Raw genomic sequence first — 16,704 nt, 5'->3', positions numbered from 1 at the left:
TTCTTTATTGTAACATGTTTCAGTGATTTGATAATATTTAAATTTATAATGGAAAGTCTATGGGAGCAATGTTTCAAAGTTCATATCTCAAAAACTAAAAGTGCTAAAGTATTCATACTTCACATACAGATGTCCCATGTGGAAACACTTAACATATTCAAATATGGGACCAATAGCACCACTATGTGGTGAACCGTGAGGCCTATCCAAACAATATTTACAAAATTTGTTCCTTGCATTGTGCCTAGTAGACTGATACAGGCCACATCCATTTGTGCCAAAAGAAAATTCCGTAAAGAAAATTTTTTGTAAACACATCTTTTGCTTCTGTTGGCACATTTTTCATCCTATCCTAACCAAACTTGGTACATACCATATTTAGATGACCCTGAACCAAGATTATCTGTTCATTTTTTGGTATCACTTACTGTTTGTCTGTAATTGGTTACCAAACTTTTGAAGGCATGGCATGATGCACTTAACAAGCCATAATTCTTTAATGCTAATTTGGATTGACACCAAATTTGAGAATGTTGTACATACAGCCACAATGCACAAGTGTGTAACATTTGATTCTACCATCTACAATTCTACCAACAGGACGCACTACTATAATATCATAACTTGATATTTCTATAACTCTGGTATCGTAATGAAATGAATCTTGGTACACAAGTTCTCTGTGTCAATGTGTACAACATACTGAAACATGGCAGCATGGCAACATGGTAGCCCCCACCTTTTGGTCAATATTCCATGGTAAGAAATTCAGTAAAGTTATACAGATGGGGATGCTGAACAAGTCTGTAGTATTTGATACAATTTCACCTGAAGGTGTCACTACAAATTTTTAAAAAATGCTGCTGGTGCAGCAGCAGTGGCAGCAGCTGGCAGTTTGCACCTCTCACACGCAATTTCTTCAGAAATTGCAGAATTCTCTAGTTTTTTAGTTAATTTTCCAAAAGTGCTTAAGTGTTCATACTTCACATACAGGTGTCCCACATGGAAAGGCTTAACATATAGTTCAGTTCACTGAGACTCATTGAACATACTTGCAACCACTTCCAGTGCAAATTTAGTGAGACATTTGAAGCTCTATTTGAAAGCTTGGGGAAGCAGTCAACATTAAATGAGAGAGGCTTCCTTTCATTTCTGTTCCTTTATGCATGCCTACAGCTGTCAGGAGGAAACTGGAAGCAAGAAGCTGCTAACATCTCAGCTGCTGTGTGCTTCATGCTGGACTTTGTTAACATCTCTGCTGCTGTGTGCTTCATGCTGGACTGTGAGTACCTGCTAATATCTCTGCTGTTGTGTGCTTCATGCTGGACTCTGTAGCTGATAATATTTGCTGCTGTTGCTACTGTCGTATTGTTTACTTATTTATCATGGCTTTTTTATGGCAGAGTACTGACATTTCTTACGGTCTCTTTAACATTAATTAAGTCCGATAATGTCCACTGTAAACTCTGCCCAGCTTTGAAACTGACAGTGTTTGTCTAACAGAGACTTTGACTGTTTAGTGGTCACCAGGATTTTAGGTACTGCCTTAAAGGCACACTTTTTCAGGTGGCTTCTGTTATAATGCCACCTCACGAAGCAGCTCTTTAAGATGATATTGTTATGACACGTGCTTGTGTTCAAATCTGTCAAACAACAACAGCACTTCAGATTTTTCTCTGATCTCTGTCATGCCCTCATTCTTTTACTGCTTATGACCTCTGGTAATAGTCATGTTCATCCTGGCCCCCTTAACAATCCCGTTCTCCCAAATACTGCTCTGGCTTCAAACAACATGGGTTTTGCTGATTTTTACACCCGTAATAACATAGGTTTTCTGCGTGTAATGGCAAGAAGTTTATTGCCCAAAATGGATCAGCTCAGAGTATGGGTTTGAAGTAGGGCTGTGTGATATGATGATATATATTGTGTGACAAGAGAAAAATGTCTATCGTTTCATATAATGCTCTATCATTTATATCGTTGTGACGCAAATCACGGCAATATTTTTATCATTTGGAGTCTGTCCATCTTTTGCGCGGATTACATTAATAAATTACTCTTCTTGGCTTTTTACTCGCAAAGCTTTTATTGCACTTACAGTAACATAACGAGTTTAGTTGTTGTCAACTCTCCACCGCTGTCTGTCTCTGCTGCGCTGCACTCATGCCGAGGGCTCAGCCCTGCAGCACTGAGAAAGAGCAGGGGTGAAGGTGTGGCGATTTTTGTTAAAGATCATCTTCAGTGCTCTGTTGCCTTAACTAAATCTATTCCTAAACAATTTGAGTTATTGGTTCTTAACATTAAGTTATCAAACAATTTCTAGTTGGCAGTAGCTGGATGCTATCGCCCTCCTACAGCGCCTGTTTGTACCTTAATGGCCTTAAGCAATACCTTGGGACCTTTTACGAGATTTGAGCTGGTTTTATTGGGCGATCTTAACTGGGACATGCTGAAACCTCCTGATAATGTACTGCAACAATTTGATTCCTTGAATCTTCATCAAATAATAACTCACTTTACAAGATATGATCCTAATATACCCAATAAGGCGGCTCTGATTGATGTGATCTTTAATAACTCGCCACACTTGTACCATTCTTGTGTGTTTTATAATGACATGAGTGATCACTGTTTTATTGCTTGTGTTCGTAAAGGTCATTCTATCAAATTACCTAGTCAGATTAGTAAAAAGAGAGCTCTCAAAAATTCTGACACTCAAGCCTTTTCACATGATCTGGCTAAGGTGGACTGGGACAGGGTTGCCCTGATACCTACTGTGAGTGATGCATGGAATTTTTTTAAAGGCTGTTTTACTGTAGTTATTGACAAGCATGCCTCCATAAAGAAATTACAGATAAAAAATCGTAATATTTTATGACTTTCTCGTGATCTGTTAGTGCTGTTGCAGCAAAAAAACGTTGCTTGGTGCAAATCACGCCAAACTGGATCTTCAGTTGAGAGACTTGCATTTCGCCAAATTCGGAACAAGGCTACACAAGCAGTGCAACAGTTGAAATCCAACTATTTCAAGGAAATATTCATACATAGTGGCTCTAATCTGCAGCTATTTTAGAAAACAGTGAGGCAATTAGAAAATAAATCTTCAGGTTTGCCATTGTTGGTCAAAGTAGATAACGTTTTGGTGACCGATAGAAAATTGTATGGCTGATCTTTTCAATCATCATTTTATAAAGTCTGGGCATGTCTCTGTTTCCTCTAATTTGAGTTGCCTGAGTAAGAGCTGCTTGTACTGTGTATCCAACTAATACCCCTTGTGTAACCTCTTGCTGCACCTGCATCTTGTTTACAGGATTTTCTCTCCAACGCTTTGCGGAAAGAGAGGTTTTGAAAGAAATGCTCTCTTTGGACCCTAAAAAGCCTACTGGGTCAGATGAGTTGGCTCCAATCTTTGTTAAAATAGCAGCTTCAATCATTGCAGCACCATTAACAGACTTTTTTAACCTTTCTATTCGTACTGCTGAATTACCAGCTGACTGGAAGGCAGCAATTGTTCGTCCTCTTTTTAAGGGTGGTGATCAGGCTGACTTTAATTGCTATAGGCCAATATCCATTTTACCTTGTGTATCTAAGCTTTTAGAGAAACTTGTCAACAAGCAGTTAACTCACTATGGTTTTATCAAGTGTGCAGTCAGGTTTTCGCTCAGGCTATGGATGTGTTTCTGCCATTTTGAAAGTTCTATATGACATTACATCTGCACTGGACGCCAAGTAACATTGTGCTGCAATATTTATTGACCTAGCAAAAGCGTTTGACTCTGTGGATCATTCCATTTTATTAAATAAACTAGATAGTATTGGGGTCTCTGGTCACTCATTGGCTTGATTTTCTAACTACCTCTCTAATAGGGTCCAATGTGTAAATTTAGACTTCCATCTCTCTCAGCCCCTCCACATGTCTTTAGGCGTTCTCCAGGGCTGTATACTTGTTCCCACTCTCTTCTCCATATTTATTAATGATGTTCCTTGTGTTGTTAATAATTCCCATATTCATTTATATGCTGATGATTCAATCTTGTATACCACTGGTCCAACTTCCGATGCAGTGATAAAATCACTTCTGGATAGTTTTCTTGAAATACAGCAGGCTTAAAATAACCTCAGTCTATCATTAAACACTGCCAAGACTCAAGTTATGTGGTTTGGTCAGTACTGTGTCCCCTTCCACCTTGAACATTACCACTAAAGATGGAACCATCCTAGAGCAGGAGCAGTTTATAAATACCTAGGAATCCAGCTAGACAGTGCATTGTCCTTCCCTCATCATGTTGCCATGTTGCAGTCTAAGGTCAAAACAAACTTGGTTTTCTATATAGAAATTGTTCCTCGTTTACATCTGCTGCCAAACGCATAATTGTTCAAATGACCATACTTCCCTTGTTTAATTATGGGGATGCAATTTATAGATTGGCTTGAAAAACAACACTTCAAAAGCTTGACACAATTTATCATTCTGCTATTCGATTTGCTATTTGCTCCATTTAAAACACACCACTGTCTTCTGTATTCTCTGGTTAAATGGTCCTCTCTGCATACTTGTCATAACATACACTGGTTTACGCTTATTTATAAAACTCTTCTTGGATACTAACCTCCTTATTTAAGTCATTTATTGCAGCCAATATTTGTGGCCAAGTACAATGCAGTCTTCCTCTTATATTAGAGTAAATGCCTCTAAATCCAACACATCCTTTGGCCTGTTGTCATTCCAGTCTGCTGCTGCTAATGATTGGAATTTGTTACAAAAAACACTAAAACTGGATAAGTTTATCTTAGTCTCTGCTTTTAAGGGCCTACTTATGGATATTTTAATGATACTTGTACTTTTTTTTACTTCTATTTGATTAAAACTTGTATATGTTTTACTTACAGTTGTTTACTTCTGTTTGATTAGTTGTTCTTTTTTTTGTTGTTGTTGTCCCCTGCCCTCCTTCCCCCTTCCAAGTGTCTTCTGGCACTTGCTAGGCCGTCATTGTAAATAAGAAACTGTTCTTAATGTTTTCTTAATTTTTCTCTTCCAGACCTACATGATGGTCCATCATTTAAATAGATGTTGTGCAGCATAAGGTTTCTTGAAACTTTAGGTTTTCAAAGATTACACATATTTCAGATTGAATTACGGGGAAATGTAGACAACAATGTAATCTATATTTCCATTTCATGTAATGGCGCAGCCTTAAAAACACAGTGCCATGAGAGTTAATATTTCACTCAATATCATATGATGTAACTTTCTAGTAGTGCTTGAACAAAGAGGTAAATATTATGTATGTGATGTGTATACAATATGTGGTGATAAATCTACAAAGTCAATTTAAGGGAAAAATCTGTATTAATATACAAATTCTAGCATTAATTAAAATATAAACTATTCTGTGCAAATTAGATCACTGCTAGAATTAAGTGTTCAATGATTTATTAGTTAAAACTGCAAAATACTATCAGTTTCTTAAAGCTATTGTTTCCGATATACAATAGCCCTAATACATAAACAAACAAAAATATATATATGTTGTTTGTCATTGCCTCACAAAATTGTCCATATGTTGCACAAATAACTCAACAGACATGAGCATTTTCTGATGTGCCACTTCTATGGTTAAATTAAGCAGTATCCAGTGTCTGACACTTTGTAATGCAACCAACCATCCAACTTCTTGAGGTGTTGATGCAGTATATCAATGATACTTTTGCTTTTGCCACTGAGAGAGGATTCTTTTTTAATGTACGTTTTTTTCTTTAAATCAAGTTATTACTGCATTGTACTGTATATTTCCCGCAGTATTCTTGTATACTAAATATATCTTTTGCACATTTACAGGAAAGTGAAGCATGGCTATCCACCACTCTGACTTTCCAAGGACCACTTAAGGACATGCCCATGAGATGAAACATTAATAATCCCTGGCTAATTTGGGTTAAGGGGCATACAGAAGTAAAGGTGTAAATTATTTACAATTTTATGGAGCAAGGCTTGCAAGCTAGTTTGAGTTGCACTGCTACACTCATATATGACATTTTTTACTCAGTTCCCTTTACATTAAAATGGTCTCTTTAAGTTGACATGCAGTTTGCTTTTCCACTGCTGTTGCCGCATTGCTCCTTTGCAAAACACTGCTACAAACACTGCTGAGAAGGCGGCAGAAATGTTGCTGCTGCTCATAAAAGCATTTCATAAGCCCCACCTCTCTCCTAGCATCTACTGTACACTCTGATTCCCCTGGAAGGTAAAATTACCGCAGTCACTCTCCATTCTCCTCAGTGATGAGATTGGTGTTTGCTTTCAGGAAGTGACAAGTTCAGAGCCTAGATATCAAACAAGGGCTAATAATACTAAATAGATGCTCTGAAATCCCAAACTTTTTGAATGAATACAGATGGTGGCTCTTTATGTCCATCAGAGGCAACTAAATTGCATTCCAGCTCCATTTTGATGCTAAAGAAGATTCACTGTCGTTGTAGCCAGTGTGTCAAGAGAGCACTGGCTACAATGACATTAATTTTGACTTTCTTTACCTTTACAGTTATGTTACTGAATTTTTCTTCTTTAATTTTTTGTGACTGCATTTGCTACTGTGTTCATGAAAAGTACAGCACTGTAAGGTGAATGATATTCAAGCTTTATACATATGATTGCCCTGCAGTGTTATAAATGGTAACTTAGTACAGTATAGTTGTGTATTTGTGAGTGTATGTGTATGGTGCAGTCATCTCACCCCAAACATTTGCCGAAGGTCAGGGTCTCGGAAACGGAAAGGTATGTTGGAGACGTGTAACCTTTTGGGCTGCTGCTTCTCTGACGAATCACTGGGTTGCAGGTGGAGCTGCTGGGAGCCCTCCGTTTGTGCGACCTCCTCTGCCTGCTGCAGGGAAACACACAGCACACCACAGATCAACTCCTACTGTGATAGGAAGTGAGAGGAAAGGCGCAGGTGAAAGACAAGGTTGTTCAGCTTGATGTCTCACATTGAAAACTAGAAGGAGCTAGAGTGACATGAAAAAACAGATCCTGTACAATAGAGGAGGACTGACTGTACAACATGGCAAAATATTCAGAAAGTGGAGAAGTGTGTGAAGTGACAGACGAGGGGAAGTGGGCATCAAAGACAGGTGTTTAAGACTCCATTTGTATCTTCTGTTTGGCTTTAAATGTTAAGGTCAGGTTTTTATATCATATATACTCATATATACATATGTATGGGGGGTCAGTGTAGCGTAGCTCTGCACAACCACAAGGCCATGTGAGTGTTCACTATAACAAAAAAAAACAGGGCAGTTGTTGGAGTATCTGATTGCTGTGATGGGAGTCTGACTCACATACGCAAGACTGTTTTTTCTCTAATAAATACTCTTTCCTATGTGACCTTTAAGTTCTGATCTCGTAGTTGGAAAGAAAACATCCGTTAGAAAACAAATGATTTATCCTATGGATGTCATATAATTTCCTGAGACTTTGTTTTGCACGACAAACTTTGCACTGAAAAAATCCTGATTCTGATCCTGCTTCTTCAGCAGGTTGAGAGGCATCATCTAGCCTGGTTTTATGAGGACTTGCCCTCTTAATATGCAATTATAAACTGAGACATGTCTGCCTGTACACCACTTTAAATTCGATATAATGTATATTACCACAGCATTAATTCCATTAGTTTAGGAAGAGGCATATTATACTCACCATTCTCTCATTCACTCAACACATTATTTTTTAACTCTAATTAATTCTAGTCTTTTCTTTATTGTACTCCTATTCAATGTTAAGATACTATCAACAAACTCAACACTTTCAGATTTCTTCTAAGGCTGAAAGACTGTTAATGTGAAAATTCTTCAGGAAGTGTTGAGTTTCTTTCATGGTAGCTTAAAGGTATACTATGCATGATTTGTCAGTTGGTGTTTCTGAACACAAAGCATTCAAAGTTGGCCCCTCCTCCCCAGCTTGACACCAGAGTGAGAGAGAGACAGCAGCAGTGGTTGAGCAAGCTAGAGAGTGAGAGGTGCTGGCAAGAGCAAAGCTTTGAATCAGATAAATAAAACATTATTTTCTGATTGTTTCACAGTGGTTATGTTCTAAAGCACAAATTAACATGCCCACACCTCTGCACAGTCCTGTGGTCCACTGTGGCCTCTCTGCTCTGCATGTGTGCAGCTTATCCCCACCCTCAGTCAAGCAGACACACAGACCTGCAGCTCTTTATACATCCATAACACAGAGGCAGAGAGTAGAGCGAAGCAGAGGAGAGAGACGGAGACAGCTATGTAACCTGGTTGTTTTGCTATGAGTCCCGACCTCACACCCTGCACACTGTTATTGGTTGGGGGCTACACACCCACTGCCCAAAGGTTGATGCCCAGAAACATCCCTAACACAGCAAAATAATAAGAAAATGCAGGCAGAGGGCAGGATGTCTGCAGATAAATACAATGCCACACACTTCTAGTGGGTCATAAGTGATGACTGAGAGGAATTATTTTTGTATGAGTCTATACATTGTTTTTTTTTTTGTTTGTTTGTTTGTTTGTTTTTCAGGGAAATCCTGCATAGTATACCTTTAACATTCCCTGCAACACCTAACAATGACTCTTGCTGTACTGATGGAGTTAGTGCTATGAAAATGGACATCATACAGACTTTATCAGGACAACAGGTCAACATGGAGAAAGTTTTGCCTTTGCATTAACTAGGAACAGGAGGCTGGAACAGGATGAAAAAATTTTTTTTTTTTTAAAAAGGATGAGATCCTTTGGCATATTTATTTTGCCCATAATTCACAATCCAGCTTCAGCTTTAGCTTTTTTAGCAATTCTGCTAAAATTTCAAATTTCAGTATTTCACAGTCAAATGATGGTAACTTGTCCTACTGATTGGTTTCTGAATGTCAAGACGGCAAGTCTTATCTAATATCAGCCTGTCAGAGGCAGACACCATAGAAGGCAGAGTGAGAGAAGGAGGAAGGAAACACAAATACAAGTAAGTTGGCATGCTGCAAATAGCTAGGAGCTCCTTTGCTGAAGCTGTGATGGATAATGAATGATAATCCTCATCCCCTAAGTGCTTTTAGTTCAGTTTAGTTTTGTCTGTGTTTGTGTGGTAATCTAAATGAACTGAAAACAATGGTGAGTTGAGAGGAGTCAGTGTGTGGTTGGCGATGGATCAGAGGACGCTTCTTGCGCCCTGCTCCCACCACACAGTTCGAGTAAGAAGACAGTGGGAGATGATAGTCGGCTCACCGGGGTTCATGTAAGACCCCCATCTGTTCTTGAGTGTTGGCAACAGTGTTTAGCAAGTTACTTTAAAACAGTAATCAATTACTATCGCACATTAGTAATTATATTACTTTACTCATTACTAAGCAGCAAAAGTACTGTGTTACATTACTCGTTACTTTCGTTACTCAGCTCCATGAAAGTTGCCTTTAAACAACTAAAAATCTTCCACACCCACACATTGCACATCTTTTGTATTTAACACATGTAGAATCAGAAAATGAGATCTTTGTGGTTTAATTAGCAGGCAGGGATACAGGTTGGAAGGATTTATTGACCATCCAACAGCTAACATTAGCATAGCCTCAGTGACTGTACACAGCACTCCAGAAGTCCCAACCTCCGCTGCACAATTCACACACCCTCCAATTCTCAACTAAACTAGTGTCAGTTGAGTTCTGAATGTAGGTGTACCCGTGGCTAACATTAGAAAGTCATGTAAAAACACATAAAATGAATAAGACAACTTTGGAATCACCATGAGTCACATTTCTCCTCCTCTGGAGCAGTCTGTCAGCTGAATGCAGAGACCACACTGATATTAACCCTCTATTAATCCCAGTAAGCAGGGCTGGACTGGGAAAATCATTCAGACCAGGAAATATAGCATGAAAAAAAGCCCTAGTCAGGCCACTTTTTAAGCGGGGTGTCTGGGGGTCCTCCACTAGTAAAATTTTAGTTACAAAGACTTGATTTCCTGCATTCTGGTGAATTTCAGTGCATGTGAATGACAGACTAATGAGCCAACAACTGCTTAGTACAATATACTGCTATGAACCTCAAATAAAACCAAAGATACATATCATTAAGGAGGGAGATGACACTACTACTACTACTACTGTGGCACCAATGCGACTCTCCACCTTCAAAAAGAAAAAAAAGCAAGAGCACACCATATCTTTTAATGTACCATTATAATAAAGTTAACCACTTTCTCCACCTATTCAAAAAACAGAGCAAGAGCACAATACCCTATTCAGTTTACTGATATTCACCCATCAGAAGTTTGAGTACACCTGTTTAAAACTATTTTTTCCATAAAATTACCCTAAACTGTATACATTTGATTTTTCTAACATGTCTTGTACCTGCAGGTTGCTCTGAAGTAGTGGACTTCTGTACTACTGTGACACCAATGCTACTCTCTCCACCTTCAAAAAGAAAAAAGCAATAGCACAGCACACCATATCTTTTAATGTACCAATATAATACAGTTAACGACTCTCTTCACCTATTCAAAGAACAGAGCAAGAGCACAATACCCTACTCAGTTTACTGATATACACTACCCATCATAGGTTAAAATAGCCCTTTAACCAATACAAACATTAAATAACATAGAGCTTTAAGTTTCAACAAATTAAAGTAGCCTGAATAGTGCAACAGATGTTGTGTTGTCTCAATAATTTTAAATTATGAGCTCAAAGTATGAACTCACTGTCTAAAATTTTCACCAAAATGAATGAATTTTCAAACAATATTGACCATATTAACTAGACAAGATATGCCAATTACACTTTACACTATTACACCATCAATATTTTGAGGAAATTAGAAAGGGAACTACCACTTTTATTATTGATTGTCCAGTTGCTTGGCTGTTTTAACATTGACAGGGGACGATGATGACGATCAGTAACATTAGCTACATTAGCTAGGTAGCAAACGTTAGCTAGCTCGCACTTTTATTTACCTTTCTTTCTTTCTCTCTTTCCCTCTCCGCTCCACCCTTCCTGTTTTTTCCACCATCCATCCTGCTGCTAAGTCATTTAGCTGCTCTAAATGCACTTGCTGCCAAACGATACATGCCAACTACTTTCCCTCTCTCTCTCTCAACTCACTCTCTACTTCTACAATACCTGGCTGGCACAGTGCACAGGGCAGTGTTGGTCCAGGGTCAAAAAAAAAAAAAATTAAAAAAAATTCTGCAGCCTGTGGTGGGCCAGGCCACTGGGAAAAGGTGCTCCCAATTGTCAGTCCAGGCCTGATTAGACCTATACTACAGGGAAACTGATTTTAATCAATTTGGAAATTTGGTTACTATGGTACAATTTGGAGAATCATTCCCATACTTGAATATTAAATTTTGTGAGATTTTGTTTGTGGCACAGCAGTCCCACTAAGATCAAAAGGAATAAATACCAAACAGATGAGTGAGACAAACGGGACGAGATGAGACGAGAAAGATGGGTATCCCCACAGATATCTTGGTTTGACCTTGTATTACTTCTGCCTTTGTAAATTTTTCAGACTGTGCTGGTGTGTTGTCTGCAGTAGGAAGCAAAAACAGAGAGAGAGCCGAGAGAGCTAGTGTTCATAATGAATCAACATAAGGATGAAAGGGATGAAGAAAGAAAGAGTGACAGAGAAAGAGATGGAGATGGCACGATGATGTCAGCTAAACCTGCCCAATCAATGAGAGAGAAGTGCTGAAAGTAGCAGCATTCATACCAAGAGATAGAGAGAAAGAGAGAGGCAGAAGGAGAGTTCAGAGATGCATGCAGGCTTAGTGCTGATTGAAGAGAGAACAGTGAAAATGGAGAGACAGTGAAGTGAGGATAATGGCATTACATCACACACAGACACACACACAAACACACAAAAGCTGAATAGGCAAGGAGCACTCTACTGAACGGGATGCCGCAATAATCCCTGTGTGTGTGTGTGTGTGTGTGTGTGTGTGTGTGTGTGTGTGTTTGTGTGTGTGTGGTCAGGTTTTTGAGCAGCTGTTTGAGAGAGGCAAAAGTAAGGATAAATGCCATGGAAGTGTGACACTTTATAGCCAAAAAATGAAACTTACATAAAGTGATATGAGTATATTATTACATTATTGGCTTCAGTTATTACATTTTTTATAATTCTTTTTAACCCAGCCAATAATGTAATAACTTATTACATTATGCGCAAAAAGTTATTATGTTATTGGTTTTGAAATTTTATTACATTATGGGTAAGTTATTACATTATCGACTTTTATTACATTAAGAATGGAAAAATTATTACATTATTGGCAGTTATTACATTAACAGTAGTAATTACATTATTGGCTGCTACAGGAGCTAAGTGCCTGGGTGAGTGTGCTTTATCATTACAGGGTCCCAATCCTTGGCCATTCCCTGCCATTGGCCAAGGATTGATATGAGCTCTCTGCTGTTCAATTCTCAACTGCACACACACACACACACACACACACACACACACACACACACACACACACACACACACACACCTACTCTCTCTCTAGGAATTGTGACTATATATTTGTGGTACTTGATGGTTAGACTTAACTCAGGCAATTACTCTTATGTCATACAGACGTGGCTGAAATTATTGGTACCTTTGCCTATTATTAAAATAATGCACCATTCGCCCTGAACAGTGTTGAAATTAAAATATATTTTATTATCAATGCATGGCTATGTTTGGTTTGCAGTGGACCAAAACAAAAACGTTGTGAAAATAACTGAATTCATGCTTATTCTATAAAGACATTCTAAAATAGCCTGGACAAAATTATTGGTACCCTTTAGAAGTTGTAAGAAATAACTGATTTGTAGTGATACTTTAAGCAGACTATTGCATTTTAATTAGTATCCCTGGTGTTTTCAATCTTATAATCACACCAACCTCATATTTGCAGAAGAAAATATGAGGCCTTCAAAGAAAAGAACACCATGCCTACCGTGAAACATGGAGGAGGCTCAGTGACGTTTTTGGGTTGGTTTGCTGCTTCAGGCATTGGGTGCCTTGAATCTGTGCAGGGCACAATGAAGTCAGAAGACTATCAAGGTATATTGGAGTGAAACATGCAGCCCAGTGTCAGAAAGCTGTGTCTTAGCCACAGGTCATGGGTCTTCCAGTAGGATAATGACCCCAAGCATAGGCCTACATCAAAAAGCACCCAAGAGTGGATGAGAAGAAAATGTTGGAATCTTCTGATGTGGCCTGCTATGAGTCCTGATCTGAATCCCATTGAACATCTGTGGAAAGATCTGAAACTTGCAGTTGGGAGATGGCAGCCATCAAATCTGAGAGAACTGGAGCAGTTTGAAGAGTGGGCCGAACTACCAGTGGAGAAGTGTAGAAACCTTATCCCGAGTTACAGAAAGCGCTTGACTGCAGTTATTGCCTCCAGAGGCTGTGCTACAAAATATTAAGTTAAGGCTACCAATATTTTTGGCCATGCCATTTTCATTTTTTTATTGCACTAAATAATTTGTTGAGTTGTAAATCAAAAGCAAAGTTTCATTCATGTTCAATGTGAAATAAAAAATGATGGATACCATATACTTCTGTCAGTTTCAACTTAATACAGAGAAAAATTGGGTTTTTTTTAAAAAAGTGAAAGGACATTAATATTTTGGCCATGTCTGTGTAATATAAAATCTATACCTCTTTGAAGATGCTTTGTCCTTGAATACAAAGACTACCATTTGTTTTCATGACAACTGTCTTTAATTAAACGTATTTAAATCACTCTTTCAAGCAAACTGTTTCCACCACACCATTATAGCTATTCAGCACTCTCTCTCTATGTATATATAACAAACCTGACTCCTGAAAGGTTACATGAAAATGTATCACCAAATCAGAATCCTTGCCCCATGGGTATCTGAATACAGCCATGACAAGCTCGACAAAGAGTCTAAACATGAAGCAAATGATATCTATAGTATATTCTTGAAGATGTGTATTTTCTTTCACACGATAATCCACTTGCTTGCCATCTAGGGGTCAATAAAACTTATGATCGTGTCTTGCAATGTTTTCTCTGACCAGGCTAAAAGGGGATGTGCAGCAGCATTGCAAAACATGCCATGTCTGCCAGGTGTCAGATAAACTAAATCAGGCCATCTCTCCATATCCGCTCTATCCAATTCCAGTTGTGGGTGAGCCGTTTGAGTGTGTAATTGTAGACTGTGTTGGTCCTTTTCAACACAAAAGCCAGTAAAAAGTTTGACTATTATGTGCTCCGCAACTCAGTTTTCCGAAGCCATTCCCATGCGTAAGATCACAGCCTCCGCTGTTGTAAAAGCACTGGTGAAGTTTTTTTCCCTATTTGGGATGCCTAAAGTAATACAGACTGATCAGGGATCAAATTTCATGTCTTGAATTTTTGCACAGGTCATGAAACAACTTCTGCTGTTTAAGTGTGTATCTCCTAGAGACCTCAGACTCTTAAATCTATGCTTTGGACTTACTGCCTGGAGTTCAACAAAGACTGGGATGAGGGTGTCTGTCTCCTCCTTTTTGCTGCTCATGAGGTGGTTCAAGAGTCCCAAGGTTCAGCCTGGCAGAGCTGGTGTTCGAGCATACTGTGCAAGGCCCTCTCAAACTTTTGCAAGAAAAACAGCTAGGTGATAGTAAGCAACAAAATTTGCTTGATTATGTCTGTAATTTCCATTTCAAACTTAAATGAGCTTGTGAATAGGCAAAGCAATGTCTTCAACATGTCTTCAGCAGCAGTTTCAGTGGAATGATTTGCTCTAAAGCCAAATTGCATACAATGTAGACCAAAATTGCTTGTGTTAAGAAATGTTGTCAGCTGTTTAATGACAACTTTCTCAGCAAACTTGAGAGTACTGGCAGTATACTTATTGGTCTGTAGTTGCTGTCTTCAAGGTGGTCTCCAGATTTAAAAACAGGCGTGACAATGGCACATTTCCAGTCATCAGGAAAGGAGCTGTGTTTAAAAGACAAGTTAATTAAATGAGCAATAGGGGGAGTTAAAATATCTTTCTGTTTGATTTGACACCATGTTTGATTTGACAAACATGGTGTCAAATTGGAAAGTATCTCTACTTTTGGAGCTTTTTAAGGAGCTGGTGATTTTGTTTACGTGTAACTCATTAGTCTCTACCAGCTCGAAACCTGGCCTGTAGGATCTATAGGAACAATGTCCAGTTTACTTTTTGCAGTTTTTTTTCCTAATTCATATACAGACTCAAGAAAAAAAATAATGAAAGACAGAAGCAACAGTAAAATGATCTTCAATTAACTTTCCCTGTACTTTGAGTTTAAAATCTCCCAAAAATTTTGGGTCCCTCCTTGTGAAATGTTTTTTCCAGATCAATTTACTGTTGCCTCTTGTCTCATTCAATATATTGAGATAAAAATGAGATTTAGCTCCTCTTAGCTCTTGGATAACTTTGTTCCTTAAAGCTTTATAAAATCAGCATGTCAGTGTCTCTTCTAGTTTTAATTGCCTTCCTTAGTGCAGCATCTCTAGATTTCATTAGTTTCCACAAATTTTCAATAAACCACGGTAAATTGTTTTTACTTTTAGATTTTATCTGTATCTTCACAATAAATCTCATAGAGTTGATTCTGTGAGTAAAAGTATCACAGCTATAATCCAGATCACTGGAGGACAGTACATCATCCCAATTCAATCTGTTAATTTCATTGGTAAATTCTTCTTGCTTAACTCTGGGTATGCATTGAAGGATCACTGTCTTAGTTGCTGTGGTCTTAAATCAACTTTTAGTCAGTTTTCTCGCACATAGGGTTAGGTTATGATCTGATAAACCAGTGATTAAATTATAATTTTTAGTTATTCTTCCTGGTTTGTTAGTAAATATCAGATCAATTTGTGTACAGGAGCATTTTGCAATCCTAGTCGGGCCTTTTACTAGTTGTTCTAGTTGGAATTTCTCTGTGATAATTTTTAGTTTTTTCCTCTTAGATTTATCCTCCCAGTTCACATTAAAATCACCCATTAATAATAATAATTGATATTGCACTCTTTCAAGATTTCTGTGAGTTGATCATAGAAAGTGTCATCTGCAGAAGGGGGCCTATAGACACCTATGATGTTAGAAGACATTTGTTGGGATAATATTATTTTTATCCCAACATATTCTAACATGTTACCCGCATTCTAAACCACACGTTCCCATTTGATTTTGTCTCTCACATAGAAAAGCATCCTGCCTCCTCTTCCATCAGGTCTGTCTCTTCTGAAACATAGGTATCTGGGCACTATGAACACATTCGCAGGAGTTGTTTGTTTCAACCATGTTTCGGTCAGACAGAGAAAGTCCAGATTTGAGTCAACAAATGGTTGATGAGTTAGCAAGTGAGGAAGCTCACAATCAGCTAACTCACAAGATGAGTTAGCTGATTGCTCTTTGCAGTAATGCTTCTGATGCCCACCAAATAGCCCCCTCAGTTTCAGCGTCGGGTCCCATAAGACTTTTGCATGATTGACAGTTTGGAGAGTTTTGAATAACTTCTGTCTCCTCACTGCAGGGTTTCGACACGCAGTGGTGTCAGCAGCAGGTTTTGTGAGAGAGACACTGGACCTATCAAGGTTTCCAAAGCCTGGTAGCAAAAAGTTATTCATAGAGACATCATGCCTCGTGTTAACAAAGTTTAGTCTGTTAAGGGAGAAGCCCGGCTCAGAAAGTTGCTGCTCATTCA

General features: G+C 38.4%; 1 protein-coding gene across 2 annotated transcripts in view; it reads right to left on the bottom strand.

Annotated features, from left to right (window-relative positions):
• Positions 1 to 16,704, bottom strand: part of rbfox3a (RNA binding fox-1 homolog 3a) — a 143,709-nt gene that overhangs the window by 86,821 nt on the left and 40,184 nt on the right. For both annotated transcript variants that reach the window (XM_042396425.1, XM_042396427.1), the window contains exon 3: positions 6,735 to 6,881. In XM_042396425.1, coding sequence (XP_042252359.1) covers positions 6,735 to 6,881 — 147 coding nt within the window. The remainder of the gene's footprint in view (positions 1 to 6,734; positions 6,882 to 16,704) is intronic.

Source organism: Thunnus maccoyii, chromosome 20, assembly GCF_910596095.1.
Source record: "Thunnus maccoyii chromosome 20, fThuMac1.1, whole genome shotgun sequence".
Classification (NCBI taxonomy): Eukaryota; Metazoa; Chordata; class Actinopteri; order Scombriformes; family Scombridae; genus Thunnus; species Thunnus maccoyii.
This window is presented reverse-complemented; position numbering and strand designations above follow the sequence as displayed.